Below are 16912 nucleotides of genomic sequence, written 5' to 3'. Positions count from 1 at the left end.
CTATCCCCTATAAAATGAGCGGAATTGACTAAAGTTCGATTGAACACATTAGTACTCTTATGTTTCCCTTCCATATCGATCCGTAAATTTACTCGAAACATTAACGGAGCAGCCTATTTTGAAACGAAATAGCCTCGTGCGTATAGCAGCTATCATTATAGCATTAGCCACCCGCAAACTCCCATAAGCCTCAGTTCGCGCAGACTCCCGTGAGCCTCAGCAGTGTGGTGGCAGCCCCCTGTAAACAATCACGTTTCTCAAACTCTAACCCATTAAAGTGATCAGAACCGAATAAAGAGTGATTTAACACATTGGTGCTGCTTATTTATGATTCCGTTGGATATTGAGCCGTAAACGTACTCCAAAACATTAACGGGACAGCCTATTTTTAACTGAAAAAATTTACTAGTCGTACTAAAACGTACTAAAACATTTTGGCAGCGCGCTGTGTACAACCAGTATGGATCAATAAATTCATCATTTGATCCATATATAAGGCGCATTATATGCATATTATAATATATATGCATTATAAGGCGTACTGTTTTTTTGAGTAAATTTTACGTTTTTAAGTGCACCTAATAGTGCGGAAAATACGGTACATAAAATACAATGAGTTCAGGTAAAATGTTTATTTTAATCATAATCATCCTCTCTTTAAAATTTGGATTTACAATTATTTATGGATATAATTATTACGTTATTAAATGAAACAAAAATACATTTATGTCAACATTTTATTATTTAAAAAAAATTATTTGTTGCAAAATATTAAACACATTTGAAATGGTTTTGTTTAGCTATATTTATTGTAGTAGTCAATAAAGCAAATACAGTATTTTCTGCATCATAAGGCTCACTGGATTATAAGGCACACCGTCATTGAATTTTTTATTTTAGAAATGTTTTTATATATAGGGCGCACCGGATTAAAAGGCACATAGAATAGAAGCTACTGCATCAAACTGAGGTTGACGAGGGTTATGTTAGCCAGTTATGGCCCGCCACATCGTTTTATGTGGCCCGCAGAGACGAATTGGGAATGGACTACGTCAATACTAAAATTACAAATTGTATTCACTTTGATAAAAAAAAATATTAAATTGCTAGCTATTTGTATTACTATTCATCCTTTTAATTGTTTTACTTGTGTTAGTAAAACAATTGAAATTGAAACTATGATTTCAAAACTTGTTATTCATCAATTTGGTCTGAGGCTTATACTGTATATATTATAAGGCAGGTATGGGCAAACTACGGCCCGCGGGCCACATCCGGCCCACGGGACCGTTTAATCCGGCCCGCCAACCCTAAATAAATTGTATTATTAAAAAAAAAATTTTTCTGTCATTTTGCCTGCAATGACTGCGTTTCCCCAGTAGATGGGGAACCACCCGCCTGCGCATTTACTACCGGAGGCCGTGTCAGAAAGCTCGGTGCACACTCACAAGTGCGTGTACGTACTCAGTAGTACGGAAATGGCGCACTCGCGCTCTATTTGTATCAGTGCCGAATTTAGAGCGTGGGCTGTGACGACAGCATTCTTGTAATTTGCGCGCCGAGCTTTTGGATACAGTTTTATGCTAAAGTCACCCACAAACCTTCCCCTGGAATCCTTTCATTAAAATGAGTCGCCCAAGGAAAAGCAAGGTGGACACTGAGTGCCGAGTGTTTAAAAAGAGTGGCCAATTTGGCTCGACGTACGCGACGTGACGTTCAGCCACATGCACATCAACATCAACCCGTCACAGATCTAGGTAAACGGACCAACACCTCGGATCTCTCCTAAGAATTCCCACAACAAATTTTACTCCAGACTATGACACACTAGCAAAAAAAGGGAGACCAACAACACTGTTCCCACTGAAAATGAAGGGGAGGCTTTCAAGTTTGTTGTAAAAAAATGCATTTTGAATATGATCTGTACAAATAGCAGAGATTGAAACTAGCGACCATTCTCATTTTCAAACAATGCAGGATGCTCAAGGACATTGATCCACCACCTGTTTGTGACTAATCTTAACCTGTAAAGTTCTTAAGGCTTACTTTAAGGAAGTGTTTCCCGTTTCCTCACCTCTGTTACCAGGTGTTTGTGAGTTAAAACTCTGCTCTGATTTTCAGATACCCCTCACCGTGTTGCCGTTTTGATTACTTTATTTGGATGTATGCTTTCACCGATTCTTCAAGATGATATATTTGGTCAGAATGTTTGCCGTTTGATGTGATCTCATAAGATAAACATACATCTTTCATTAATCTGACCTGCAGGCACTGAATTGATGGAGACTGTTATTCATAATAACATTGTCGTATTTTATGAGAATCACTGATAGCAGTTTTTTTAGGGAAGTTTTTTTTTTTTTAATGCTGTTAATAAATGCATTTGTTTTCAAAAAACTTTTTTTGAATATCTATGCTTTACTACCTACTAAAGGCCAAAACCTTTTATGCAATGACCTTTACAGGTCGTTTATATTACTTCACACAAACACTACATCCATCTGCTCCTGGTTCGGCCCCCCGGTCAAAATTTAGAACCCAATTCGGCCCGCAAGTCAAAAAGTTTGCCCACCCCTGTTATAAGGTGTTGACAGTCGTAATGGCCCTCCGAAGGAAACTATGACTATGATGCGGCCCGCGACACAAATGAGTTTGACACCCTTGCACTAGATGGAGCTGTGCTAAAGGGAATGTTAACCCAGTGAATGAGGTAAAAAAAAGTCCAACTCCCATTCCGTATGAAAGTGATAGGGTTTGGCTTCTTACTTGGTCCAGCAACCCCACTCTTTTTTAATGATCATAAACTTTCTTCAGTTTAAAAGAAAAAAGTGAGTGCATGCGTTGATGCGTAATGCGTTGATTAGCTTGTTAGCTTTGGTGGCGGGTTTGTGTATGCGCAGCCAAACTTGCTGCGGTGAGGGGGTGTGGTCACTGTCACTTGCACATGTGTGGTTCACTGTGATTGCCTCCCAGCAGGCTTACCTGTATGTCAATCAAGCGATGGGATGGATTCTAGCCTAAAGAAAAAAAAAAATATTTAAATGTCATGCGATCGACCAGTTGTAGCCTACTTCGGTGATGTCCCTTACCACGATTGCCGTAATGCTAAAAGCGATATGACCTTGTAATTTACTAGTCGTACTGAAACATACTGAAACATTTTGGCAGAACGCTGTGTACAACTTGTATGGATCAACAAATTCATCAATTGATCCATATATAAGGCGCTCTGCATTATAAGGCGCACTGTGGTTTTTTTTGAGTGAATTATAAGCTTTTAAGTGTGCCCTATAGTGAGGAAAATGCGGTAAATTTCATGATATTGCTGAATAAAAATGGATAAATGATTTATGCAATTTAACAGAAAACATCTCAATTCTAGTTCAGAGATTTATCTATATGTAGTGTAATGATAATCAATTTACAAAAGAAATAGTGAAATGAGTTTTGAAATACAATATACAGTATTGGTAAAATTCTTTATTTAAAGAAATACTCATCATTTACAACTTAATTCTCCAGAGTTGAAACCATCGTTTTCAAATATAAAAAAAATTAATAAAGAAATGAAAGTTTCTTATTTAACTAAGAGTTCTGTATATTGGCTCCAGGACGCCTTGGCGGCATTGGACACGCCAGGCGGGACCGGCGAGAAGACAGAGACACCACTGACTGACGTCATCAACAGAAACCTGAAGGTGGCGCTGGCTAACAGCACCCGTGGCAGCCACCTTGCTGACATGCAAGCTGTCACTTCCAGCCCGCAGCTCAGCATCGCCAGGAAGGAGGTTGTTAACTGCACTACATTTCTGTATTTTCTTTCCCCGTTTTTGCTCTACCCCTCTCACTTGTTATTTTTACCTTCTGTACATGCTATGAATCTAACTTGGCCAACCTCTGACATTTTAGCATCTCAAGGTGGCAAAAGAGGTGGCCGGCCCACTCACGGACGTTGTGATCTGCGTGGGGAAGAAGCTGAGCAAGATGCAGAGCGAACTGAACGCTGTGGCCGCCTCACTCGGAGCCGAATACAGGTAGCCACAACTGACTTTTATGTCTTTGCAAGCAGAGGCATGATGACAAAAATGTTTTTGTGTGTTAAGATGGGCCTGTGACGAAAGCGTCACCCACTTCATCTACCAGGGCCGAGCAAGCGACAACAGTCGGGAATACCGAGGCGTGAAAGAGAGGGGGCTGCATGTGGTCTCGCAACACTGGCTCCAAGCCGTGAGTCGCCTGCTCTGTTGTCTGCGTTCCCTGAAAGACTTTGGTCCCAACATTGGTCTGTTGCCGTCTTTTAGTGTGCTGAGGAGCAGAGGCACGTCCCGGAGTCTCTGTATCCTTTCACCTACAACCCTAAGATGAGCCTGAACCTCAGTCAAGTTCCCAGCAGCTCGCAGAGGTCTCCGTCTTGCACACGAACGCAACTGCAAGAAAACACCGAATCCAAAGTAGGCCCAAATGTTGTCATGCTGACATTTACTCGGGTAGATTCATAGGTGCACCCCAATACAAGTGTTGGACATTCACAACAACAAATGTTTTCATCCCCCCTGTTATGTGGTCAAAATGACGCACTATAAAATAAAAATAAATTTATTGATTTAACGCTTTCACAACAGCTGTCGCCTTAACAAAGTGCTTACAGGACATATAACATCAAATAACAATAAGAACAGACCACATCACATAAAACATTGGCAATAATACAAATATAAGATATACACACACGGAACAGCGACAATTTTCCTGAGTTAGTTTCCATGATGAAAATGTTTCGGAAGTGATGAAATATTATTATTATTATTTATTAACTCATCCTACAAATATGAGCAATTTCTTTAACACAGTAAACACATAAAAATGCAAATGTTAAAAAAAACAGAATTGATGTCGCTCTTAAAAATACCTATAACTGCTTTTATAAAAGGTTGAAACCATAAATACATAACAAATTAGATTCCCAAGTCAACTTTCTAAATGGCTGACAAATGATTTAATTGTGAAACTCTTAACTTAGCTCCTCCTTGACATAGTTACTGCGCGACTGGTTTTACTTAGAGTGGCAGCATTTTGTGGAATCATGGGACATTTCAGAAAGAGCAACCAAAATTTTGTGACATTAAAGCATTTACGCATCCATCCTCCAGCCTGAGCACAAGGTCGCAGAGGATGCTTCCACCTCTCGCCGTGCAAGTGATGAGAGCAGAGAGCAAGATCACTTAACGGACAAGAATGGTGGATGTTACTCCAGTTCTCTCCCTCAACTTAAAGAAAGCCACACAAAAAAGTCATTTGTTTCAATGTCTTCCACCAGAGGTCACAGAAACGCTGCAGATGAGAGAGAACCTGCAAAAAGCACTCCAAGAAATCATGTCGGCCACAAAGATGACAACTGGCAGGCGGCCGTCGCTACGGCTCTGTCGGACGGGGTCAACAGACTCCACCCCTAACACTTCTGCCGTCAGCAGACGCACTCTGGAAGCATTAAGGTGAGGAGAGGAGGCTGCAGATTAAAAAAGTGCTTCAAGGAGCGCTTGATGACTGAATAAAAGGCGATGTTCCCTCTAACCTGACAACCTCATGAAAGGGTCTCTAGGGCAGCTGCTCTGGATGTCAATGCGGAGCCTTCCCAGAGCGAGCAGATTGTTTGGGACGATCCCACGGCCAGGGAAGAAAGGGCCAAGCTGGCCGACAACCTGCAGTGGCCCGGTAATCCCTCACAGCACTCTGAGCCTCTGGCGCCTCCTCCGCGGGCCCTGGCGCAGTACGACAGACAGCTTAGCGACTCCATGACTGACTCGGAGCTGGTGCAGATGGGTACGCAGTGTTGTCAGAGAAAAAATTTTCCGCGGATTTACGTGTTTTTTTCCGTCGGAAGTATCATTTTCGTGAATCGTGTAGAGCCGTTGAGAAAATTGTTTTTATATATGGGGGGGGGCTGGCAGAAGTATTGCGACAACAGTTGAATTATTTTCGGCAGCATTTTGGCGCTACTTTCGTCACATAATTTGCCTACTCATTTGCCTAATCAGCAAAAGTTTTCGCCAGCATGGCGAAAGTCTTAGAGAAAAAAGACGAGGATCGTGCCAGGGAAATAGACAAGTCAAACGGGATCAAGAACTGCTTCAGATGGGAATGGCTCTAGAGCAGCGTCATCTTACAACTCGGAACACAGTCCGTAACCACCTGCCTGACGGAACATATCCGTAAATTAGATGTCCCGGGGAAGGTTTTATGCATTCTTTGTCAAGATGTGATAAGCTATGGAGGTCGCGGCGCTAGGAACATTAAGGAGCACATCGAAACAAAAAAAACACAGAGGTACGTTTTTACTTTTACAAGCACGTGGGTTTAGAAAGTAACATGATGTTACATGTAAGCTAATATAATATATTGTATTTTTTGGACTAAAAGTCGCTCCGGAGTATAAGTCGCATCATCCACAAAATGCACAATAGGGAAAAGAGAAAAAAACATAAGTCGCACCGGAGTGTAAGTCACATTGTGGGGGAAATTTATTTCACAAAATCCAACACCAAGAACAGATATAAACCAGCAACAACAGGCTAAACTATACGGTATGCTAACGTGATATAAACACAAACAAGGAGCTGAGAATGGGTCTGACGTAACATTAACAGTTATTCAAATAACTATAACATAACACGTTTATCAAACCATCTGTCACTCCAAATCAATAAATCCATCGATCAAATCCTTCGTCCTTTCTGTAAACAACGCCGAGTGTGCGGCGCGGCGCTGACGTCGGACTCATTGTCGTCAGTTGCAGTTCACATTATTCCACAGGCCCATATAACAATATACAGTCGAACCTCGGTTTTCGAACGTCCCGGTTCTCGAACAAATCTGAATTCGAACGAAAAATTCGAGATTTTTTTTGCTTTCAGAGGTCGAACCCCTTTCGCGAGATGAGACGAAAGGACCCGAGAAAACCCGACCGCGCGGCCCGGATGGCGACTGACTCCATTCGTTATTGTATTTTCGTTACTTTGAGGATTGTATTAACCCCTAATCATGCCTCCAAAGAAAGCAAGTGGGAGCAGTAAAGCCATCCTAAAACACAAAGACGCTCATAAAGCAACGGAACAGTGAGCGCCCGGCGCGCTGCGGTTGAACGATCAGACCAAATTAAGCTTCCTGCGCAATGAGGCCCACTTAAATTTTGGAAAGTACATCAGGACTTTAAAAATATTTTCTAAATTTCAGCGACGACTCTGTCACAATAATGCGACCAGCGCGGTGCAGTTGCGCGGTCGGCGGCGCGCTACAGTTAAGCGGTCGGCAGTGCTTCCACCAGTTGCGCGATCGGAAAAAAATGTGCAAATGAAAAGATGCTTAAAAAAGGCGTTTTTTTTTTTTTGTCTTGGAACGGATTAAAAATTTTCCATTATTTGTAATGGGAAAAATAGATTCGGAATTTGAATGATTCACTTCTCGAACCGCCTTCTGGAACGGATTGTGGTCGAAAACCAAGGTTTGACTGTATAAACTATATATCAAATACCAATAATATAAACAACAATTTTATCGAACCATCCATGTCTCTCCAAATCAATAAATCCATCGGAATCTTCGTCTTCCGTGTCACTTAAAAAAACACACACACACAGCTGTTGACTCCGGAACTACATGCGCCGCTGACGTCAGACTAGATATATCAAATAAATGTAATATAAACAACAATTTTATCGAACCATCCATGTCACTCCAAATCATTAATTCCATCGGAATCTTCGTCTTCCGTGTCACTTTAAAAAAAAACACACACACACACACACACAGAACTGATGACACCAGAACTACGTGCGCCGTTGACGTTAGCCTCGTCGTCAGCCTCGTCGTCAGCCTCGTCGTCAGCCTCGTCGTCAGCCTCGTCGTCAGTTGCGGCTCCAATTATTCCACAGATCTACGTACATATTATAGTCACTCCCCGTATGCTGCCGATTGCGGCCAGGACTAATTTCACATAGTCGCTCCTGAGTATAAGTCGCTAGCCCCACCCAAACTATGAGAAAAAACGTGACTTATACTCCAAAAAATATGGTATGTTAAACCCCCCCGCTACCTTTCCGTGTTTTTTCACATTTGCCATTCTCATCCCTGTGTTGTGCATGCCCCCCACCCTCAAAAAGATCATCTAGGTCACCCTTCTTTCTCCCATCAGCAGCTTGTGACGTCATCGACCAGCAAATGAGCAAGAAAGCCACAGAGCTCCCGACGGCGGAGCCACAGAGTAACATCATGACTCCTGACGCCCACAGAATCGCTTTCCCACTCACCAAGCCCATGATAGCTCCTGAGACAAAGGTAAGAGTTCACATATATCGTGATGAGATGCGGCGTCTGGCGGATCAAAAACCTTGTCTTCCTGCTTTAAGAAGGAGACCAGGACACCACCCAGATTCCAGATGTCTTCACTTGCTCCTCAGGAACGCATTGATTACAGTCACCTCATTGAAGAGCTTGGTGAGTCTTGCTTCCTTTAAATGAGCCCTTGAGAATTTAAGAACTTCAGGAGTATATTTTTTTTCTTCTTAATCTATCAGACAATTTTGGGTTATGGGTCAGATAGAGCTGAATTTTATTTTTCTTGAGAACCAATAGTAGCAGAAGGCTTCATTCACTCTTATTGCTGTGTTCTGCTTCGCCTGTAGGTGGCATCATCCTGGACAAGCAGTCCTTTGACCCCACCTGCTCCCATATCATCGTAGGCACACCACTGCGCAACGAAAAGTACCTGGCGGCCATGGCAGCTGGCAAATGGATACTACATAGATCTTACTTGGAGGCCTGTCGATCGGTGGGCCGTTTCATTCCGGTGGGCTCAGCGGCACCTCCACATTTAGACTAGACTAGACTAGACTAGACTAGACTAGACTAGACTAGACTAGTATGCCTTTATTGTCATTGTTCCACAGGTGTACAACGAAATTGGAAGCACCACTCTGTTGGTGCGTTTTAGGGGGAAATGGGGTGTGGAACATAGGGTGGGACAACATAAATAAATCCGCATATATAAGGAGGATAGTGTAGAATGTAACTTAGTCCACTGGTGCAGGAATTGGAATTGTTGGACTTTGTATCTAGGGTTGCATGTGTTTTCCAAGTAATAGCAGCAACAGGCAGGTAGGGTGACTTTGCATCAGGAAATGCACAAGATATTATACATATTGTGTTTCAACATATTGAATATTGTATTACACGTTGTTAACGAGCCATATTGCAATGAGCTATAAACATTTATTAAGACACCATAATTGGGATTACTCTTGATCATGTTTTTTTGTCACGCATTCCAGGAGGAGGACTATGAATGGGGCAGCAGTTCCATCCTGGATGCTTTGCCCTCCATCAGCTCGCAGCAGAGGCGCTTAGCGTTAGCTGCCATGCGCTGGAGGAAAGTCCTGCGAGGACCCTCGGAACAGGGAGTATGTGGCAGCTCAAGTTGAATCGTGTCAAAAACATATCATTTTCAAATGTGGCTGATGTTAAAGGGAGGCAGAAATATCTCATTTATAGAAATGCGCACATCAATGCATGTTGATTCAAACAAAACAAGTTAAATTTTGTCACCATATGGATAGAACTTAGTTTCAAATTGTACAAGTACAAGGGGATCAGAAGATCAGGGGATGTTTGAGACTATTTGTCAATTTTCGCACATGTCCTGAGTGTTATTAGTCACCTAAATGTTGAACAGAGGCTGAGATGTACCGAAGTCAAATTCCTTGTTTGGCATGCTCAAACATGGCCAATAAAAATTCTTGAATCTTGAAGTTTTGGACTTTAAAATGTTAGATAAATGTCTTTCTGGTGTATTCCAATAATTGCAAAAAACATGTTTTTATGAATAAAAGTAACTGTTGTTTTAGTCATTTACTTGCCTTCTTAAACAAAAATAGTTTTGGAAGCTGAATGTTAGTTGATTAAATTTTTAGGTATAAAAAGATATGTCTTGTTTGAATTAATTTCTGCATTCAAAAAAAAAAAAAACATCTCTCAAGTTTAAAGAATCCTTATTGCCATTATGCTGGACAGTCTGGTGTATTAAGCAGCACTCTTGTGGTTTTTTTTCCCAGGGAGCCTTCAGTGGCTGGACGGTGATGCTGAACATCGACCAGGGCCGAGAAGCTGGCTTCAGGCGCTTGCTGCAGTCAGGCAGGGCCAAGGTTTGGCTGCCACCATCGTCTTCAAAACGACAAAACATTTTGACTAAATCACATTTTACTTTGATTTCCTCCAGGTGATGTTGAGTGCCTCTCCTTCTATGTACAAAGAGGCAACGCACTTGTTTGCCGACTTCAGCCGCCTGCGGCCAGGAGACTTCAGAGTGGACGTGTCAGACGCCTCCGCTCAGGGGGTGATGTGCCTAAAACCCGAGTACATCGCCGACTACCTCATGCAGGTCACTTAACGCACTCCCCTGTCTTTACGTGCAGATTGTTTTAACTAACCCATATATCTCCACTGTTCACATTTTTTAAACCTATTTGCTGTTTTTGTGCTTCTGTCTGATTTAAAACTATTGTTTTAGATCAGTGTTTTTCAACCGGGGTGCCGCGGCACACTGGTGTGCCGCAAAATATTGTCAGGGGTGCCGTGGGAAATTCTCCAATTTGTGTGCCTGTGCGGTGTAGCGCCCGGCAGAGTAATCATGTAGTACTCTTCCATATCAGGAGGTTGCAGCAGCAGGTAGCGATTTGCCTTGTGCTTGCAGATGAGAAAATTGGCGACGCAGGGATGCAGCGGCAGGTATATGGGATGCCCATGCAGGTAGCATTGACAACGACGTTGTCATTGCTTATAGCGAGACGAGTCGATAGTGACAGTGATGGAGAAGTTTTTGAAGAGAAAAAATGCTGACACTGTACTGCAGTGTTTCCCAACCACTGTGCCGCGGCACACTGGTGTGCCGTGAGAGACGTTCAGCTGTGCTGTGGGATTGTCCAATATTAATTACGGAGCGCATTGTAAACAGGCTCGCCAAACCACTGGTCAGTTCGCGCAAGGCCTGGTTAGCCACTTGCTAATCGTGCATGCGTGGAGAATCGGAGAATCTTGAGATTTCATATTATGTCGCTCTGATTGTATTGCATCGGCATATATTCAGTTTATGTGTGTGTTGCTGTGTGCTTTTGCTAACAGTGACAGACACTATGACGGTTGTGGTGCGTTTGTTGTACAATGGAAATCAGAGCATGCAGTTCAACCGGAGAACCTGGATTGGTTATTTTTCACATACATAAAATAAACAGTCAAGTCGAGACTCCTCGACTATGACTATGCTGTCAGAACAGCAGAGCGTCTTTAAAAGTGACTTTGTTTTTATTGTTGCAATATTTATAGACCTACCGTAATTGCCGGACTATAAACCGCACCGGATTATAAGCCGCACCAGCTAAAATGTAGGGATATTTCATTTTTTTTCTTATATAAGCCGCACCGGACTATAAGCCGCTCGTGCACACGAGTTTTTTACAAAGAAAGACAGTACATAGAAAGCCTTTTTAACGTTTTAATAACATACTTGAACATGTCTTTCTTAACATTGCCTGTGATGCAGCAGTAGTACCGCAGCAACGCGGAAGTGTGCACGTGAGTTATTAGCGAAGAAAGACTGGACACAGAAAGTTTTTTTTAAAGCTTTAATAACATACCTTAACATTTCTTTCCAAACACTGCCTGTGACGCGGCAGTAATACCCCAGCAACACGGAAGTAACACAGCACCAACACAGCAGCAACACGGTAGCACAGCATGAACAGGGCTGGTTAAAAAAACATACCAGTAAAAGTAAAAAAAGAGCCGTCTTCATCTTCCTCCTGTGCACTGAAACTATCGAAGTCTTCCTCCTTAGTGTCCGATTGGAATAGCGTTAGATATCCCTCGCCTCGCACTTTCTCAGTCTCTCTTTCGTCGTCGGTTTTATGCATTTCTTCGAGTGTGAAGAGGTTCTGTTCATGGTAATCTTATTCATGCACCAAGCGCTAAATTATATTAAACTAGCGAGCGACACGTATTGCTTAAAAGCGGCATCATATGCATTTCTTTTATCCCCCATAATGACGGTTTGTGCATAAAAGCTTCCTGTCTTTGTGTGAATGCGGGTGTGTGCGTGATTGGCGAGACGATCACGTCTTCTTCGGCGCATTATCTCTTCTTCGTCTGTCTCGCTCTTACTTCCTGCTAGAGCGCCCCCTGGAGACCGGAGGCCGTAGAAATCCATAAGTACGCTCCAGAGTAGACACAAGATAATGTCATCAACATCGACTGTCTTTGGCTTAAAAGCGGCATCATATGCATTTCTTTTGTCCCCCATGATGACGGTTTGTGTATAAAGACTTCCTTTCAGTAATGTCCGTCTTGATCGCGTGATGCGCGAAATGTAAACACAAACTAGCGCGTCTTCTTCGGCACATTATCTCTTCTTCGCCTGTCCCGCTCTTGCTTCCTGCTAGAGCGCCCCCTGGAGGCCGTAAAAATCCATAAGTACGCCACGCCGCCGTTTAAGGTTCAAAGTAACCTTCTGAATAAAATGCATTAAAAGTTCACATTCATTACAACTTGTTTTTGGTGAGCAAAATGTCAGAAGAATTGAATTTAAATGCTGATCGATTGGGTTTTAATACAATGCAGATTACTTCACTGGTTTCTTTTATATCAAACAAGTTGTTATCAAAAAACTTGTTTGATTTAAAAGAAACCAGTGAAGTGATTAAAAAAAGGAAAAACAAGATGAACTTAGTACAATTACAATGCAGATTGTCCAAACAGCGCCACTGCTTTGTGTAATCTCTGAGTGATATGGCAGAGTAAGAGAAAGGGTTTAGAGCACAGATGTCAAACTCAAGGCCCGGGGGCCAGATACGGCCCGCCACATCATTCTATGTGGCCCGCGAAGACAAATTGTGCATCAAATTCGTGTGTCATTACTAGAATTGCAAATTGTCTTCACTTTTAATAATAGCTTTTTTTTTTTTAATATTTGACCAGTTTTTACTCGTCTGATTTGAAAACGAGTTATTTGTCAGTTTGTTTTGTAGCTTTTACTGTATATAATAGTGTTAAGAGTAAAAGTGATCAAGTCATCACAAAAATCTCGGAAAAAATCTTATATAAGCCGCACCTGACTATAAGCCGCAGGGTCCAAAATTTTGGAAAAAAGTCGCGGCTTATAGTCCGGAAATTACGGTAGTCTAAAACAGTAAACAAAATCACGTTGATTCTTTTATTTTAATCAGTATCACTTTAAATAGTTTATTTCTTACACTGTCTAAAACCTTTTTAAAAAACTGTCACTTTTATTTAAAAAAAAGAATACAATTTAAAGAATATTTATTTCTATTAAATTATTCAACTCTCCATACATACCGTAATTGCCGGACTATAAACCGCACCGGATTATAAACCGCACCAGCTAAAATTCAGGGATATTTCAGTTTTTTTCTTACATAAGCCGCACCGGACTATAAGCCGCACGTGCACACGAGTTTTTTACAAAGAAAGACAGTACATAGAAAGCCTTTTTAACGTTTTAATAAGATACTTGAACATGTCTTTCTAAACATTGCCTGTGACGCCGCAGTAGTACCGCAGCAACGCGGAAGTGTGCACGCGAGTTATTAGCAAAGAAAGACTGGACACAGAAAGTTTTTTTAAAGCTTTAATAACATACCTTAACATTTCTTTCCAAACACTGCCTGTGACGCGGCAGTAATACCGCAGCAACACAGAAGTAACACAGCAAAGTCACTGAGACGCGGCGGTAACACAGCAGCAACACGGTAGCACAGCACTAACAGGGCTGGTTAAAGAAAACATACCAGTAAAAGTAAAAAAAGAGCCGTCTTCATCTTCCTACTGTGCACTGAAACCATCGAAGTCTTCCTCCTTAGTGTCCGATTGGAATAGCGTTAGATATCCTTCGCCTCACACTTTCTCAGTCTCTCTTTCGTCGTCGGTTTTATGCATTTCTTCGAGCGTGAAGAGGTCTGTTCATGCTAATCTTATTCATGCACGAAGCGCTAAATTACATTAAACTAGCGAGCGACACGTATAGCTTAAACGCGGCATCGTATGCATTTCTTTTGTCCCCCATAATGACGGTTTGTGTATAAAAGCTTCCTGTCTTTGTGTGAATGCGGGTGTGTGCATGATGCGCGAGACGATCACGTCTTTTTCGGCGCATTATCTCTTCTTCGTCTGTCTCGCTCTTGCTTCCTGCTAGAGCGCCCCCTGGAGACTGGAGGCCGTAAAAATCTATAAGTGCGCTCCAGAGTAGACACAAGATAATGTCATCAACATCGACTGCCTTTGGCTTAAAAGCGGCATCATATGCATTTCTTTTGTCCCCCATGATGACGGTTTGTGTATAAAGGCTTCCTTTCAGTAATGTCCGACTTGATCGCGTTCTGCGTGATGCGCGAAATGTAAACACAAACTAGCGCATCTTCTTTGGCGCATTATCTCTTCTTCGCCTGTCTCACTCTTGCTTCCTGCTAGAGCGCCCCCTGGAGACCGGAGGCCGTAAAAATCCATAAGTACGCCGCGCCGCCGTTTAAGGTTCAAAGTAACCTTCTGAATAAAATGCATTAAAAGTTCACATTCATTACAACTTGTTTTTGGTGAGCAAAATGTCAGAAGAATTGAATTTAAATGCTGATTGATTGGGTTTTAATACAATGCAGATGGTCCAAACAGCGCCACTGCTTTGTGTAATCTCTGAGTGATATGGCAGAGTAAGAGAAAGGGTTTAGAGCACGGGTGTCAAACTCAAGGCCCGGGGGCCAGATACGGCCCGCCACATCATTCTATGTGGCCCGCGAAGACAAATTGTGCATCAAATTCGTGTGTCATTACTAGAATTGCAAATTGTCTTCACTTTTAATATCTTTTTTTTTAATATTTGACCAGTTTTTACTCGTCTGATTTGAAAACGAGTTATTTGTCAGTTTGTTTTGTAGCTTTTACTGTATATAATAGTGTTAAGAGTAAAAGTGATCAAGTCATCACAAAAATCACGAAAAAAAATCTTATATAAACCGCACCTGACTATAAGCCGCAGGGTCCAAAATTATGGAAAAAAGTCGCGGCTTATAGTCCGGAAATTACGGTATATAGGAATAGGACTTTACGTCCTTCGTTGTAATATAACTGATTTTAATATAGGAGCTTAACAGATATTTGTTGGCGGTGTGCCGCGAGATTTTTTCCAATGAAAAGATGTGCTGTGAATGAAAAAAGGCTGGAAAACACTGGTTTAGATGCCATCTTATGGCATCTAGTGACCAAGAACTTTATCGAAGTGAGGGGTGGGGCTTCATTTAATCAAGCCATAATCCTGTCTAACAGAAAACTAGTGCTTTGCTGCTGTCACCTGTAAGATAAACTAACCTTTATCGGTCCAACAATGGGAGAACTTGTATTGTTTCAGCATCAGTCGTGTTTCCCGAAAATTAAACAAAAAACATGCAAAAGATAATGGCAATTCTAAATGTTTTTGTGGGTGACATCACTCATGGATTTTCAATATTTACTGTCAACTTCACAGACACGTGAACGTCACACAATAATACTCGGCTCCCACCTCTTACAGGCGCATGTTCACATATTTTCATTTTATAACTGCAAGTTAGGTTTTGTTTGTCATTTTGTTTGTTTTGTGTTTAAAACAAGTTTAAAATATTGTGGAGTGGTAAAACAATCCAAGAAAATGTCTCTCTGAATTACAGATATTCATTTATTGTGGGGGCGGTCTGAAATATGTTCCGAGCTGTGATATATATGGGGGTTCATGGTCAAATCAAATTCTGTCCTATGGCATGTTTTGACATTTTATATATTTTTAACCATGCCTAAAATTGAATTTGAATTGAATCAGTCTCTTTTGTTTGTTTTTCTATTACTGATTAAAAATGGAATGAATAAATGAATATTAGTCAGATTGTAATGATATTAAGAAGGCAACGGGCCTAGTCCCGTGTCTTGTGGACACTTTGATGTGTTGAGATTTACCATGTTTTCTCTGCCTGCAGGATCCCATCCCTCCCATGGCGCTCTATCTCCTCACTGAGCGTCACCCCGAAGAGGCACCTGGCACGCAGTCACTGAAACGCAGAACAGCAGAGCACAGCTCCCGGCCCAAAAAGTCTCGTCTGCTCTAAAAACACCCCCTGACTCTCTTATCCTTCACATGTACAAAATATTGTAAATAAGATTGGTTTGTGTTATAAAATAAAGTAAGCGTGGCGCATGTGACATCAGTTTGTCGTGTCTTGCTGAGAAGACTGCAGTGTGGGTGCGGGCTGTGATTGGAGGCTCTGAGAGCCCTGCTGAAAATCCAATCCTGAAAGTCCAAACCAATCATTAAAGTCCAATGCTTTATTGGTTGCAGTAACAGTGGCCGGTCTGCAGAGGGCGTTACATCATCCAGCTTCTGTTGATGGTTAATTTGCTCTATTTTTTAGGCATGTGGGTTAATTTGATTTATCATTGGGTGAGACATTTCTCATTATCTCAGTTTGATTATCTTTTTGGTCTTCAGCATTCATTCTAGCCTACTGTAGTTTTGGCTTTTTCATGCTGTGCAGTAATCACTAGATTGTTTACATGTGGGAAGTAAAAAAAATGTTAATACTATGTTACTGTATTTAAATCTGTTTTCATGTTTTAGTACTTGAGTATATATTTTTCTGTTTTTTTGCACTTCCTACACTTGTATCGCAAATCATCTTATTCCACTGAAATCAATGGGAATTCACTTGATGCATTCCAGGACACCCAAAATACACAGCACCTCCACCCCCTCCTTCATTGCGTTTAAATGGCGTAAAATTTACTTGAAGTTTTACTAATTGTGGGCTACCCTCACCCATCTTCCCCGCTAATA

The 16912-nt window shown here is 41.7% G+C and overlaps 1 protein-coding gene across 9 annotated transcripts in view; it reads left to right on the top strand.

Moving 5' to 3' along the window:
- The window catches only part of topbp1 (DNA topoisomerase II binding protein 1), a 73763-nt gene extending 57482 nt beyond the window's left edge, over positions 1–16281 (top strand). For 2 of the 9 annotated variants that reach the window (XM_049721504.2, XM_049721500.2), the window contains exons 15-28: positions 3612–3788; positions 3910–4034; positions 4104–4227; positions 4302–4451; positions 5151–5238; positions 5318–5492; positions 5591–5820; positions 8189–8331; positions 8403–8490; positions 8679–8842; positions 9324–9452; positions 10104–10193; positions 10268–10429; positions 16059–16281. In XM_049721504.2, coding sequence (XP_049577461.1) covers positions 3612–3788; positions 3910–4034; positions 4104–4227; positions 4302–4451; positions 5151–5238; positions 5318–5492; positions 5591–5820; positions 8189–8331; positions 8403–8490; positions 8679–8842; positions 9324–9452; positions 10104–10193; positions 10268–10429; positions 16059–16187 — 1974 coding nt within the window. In that variant the 3' untranslated portion in view covers positions 16188–16281. The remainder of the gene's footprint in view (positions 1–3611; positions 3789–3909; positions 4035–4103; positions 4228–4301; positions 4452–5150; positions 5239–5317; positions 5493–5590; positions 5821–8188; positions 8332–8402; positions 8491–8678; positions 8843–9323; positions 9453–10103; positions 10194–10267; positions 10430–16058) is intronic. The other 7 variants (XM_049721509.1, XM_049721508.1, XM_049721503.1 and 4 more) reach the window with 7 other exon arrangements.
- The last annotated feature ends 631 nt before the right edge of the window (positions 16282–16912 follow it).

The sequence above is a fragment of the Syngnathus scovelli genome, chromosome 5 (genome assembly GCF_024217435.2).
Source record: "Syngnathus scovelli strain Florida chromosome 5, RoL_Ssco_1.2, whole genome shotgun sequence".
In the NCBI taxonomy this organism is placed as follows: domain Eukaryota; kingdom Metazoa; phylum Chordata; class Actinopteri; order Syngnathiformes; family Syngnathidae; genus Syngnathus; species Syngnathus scovelli.
This window is presented reverse-complemented; position numbering and strand designations above follow the sequence as displayed.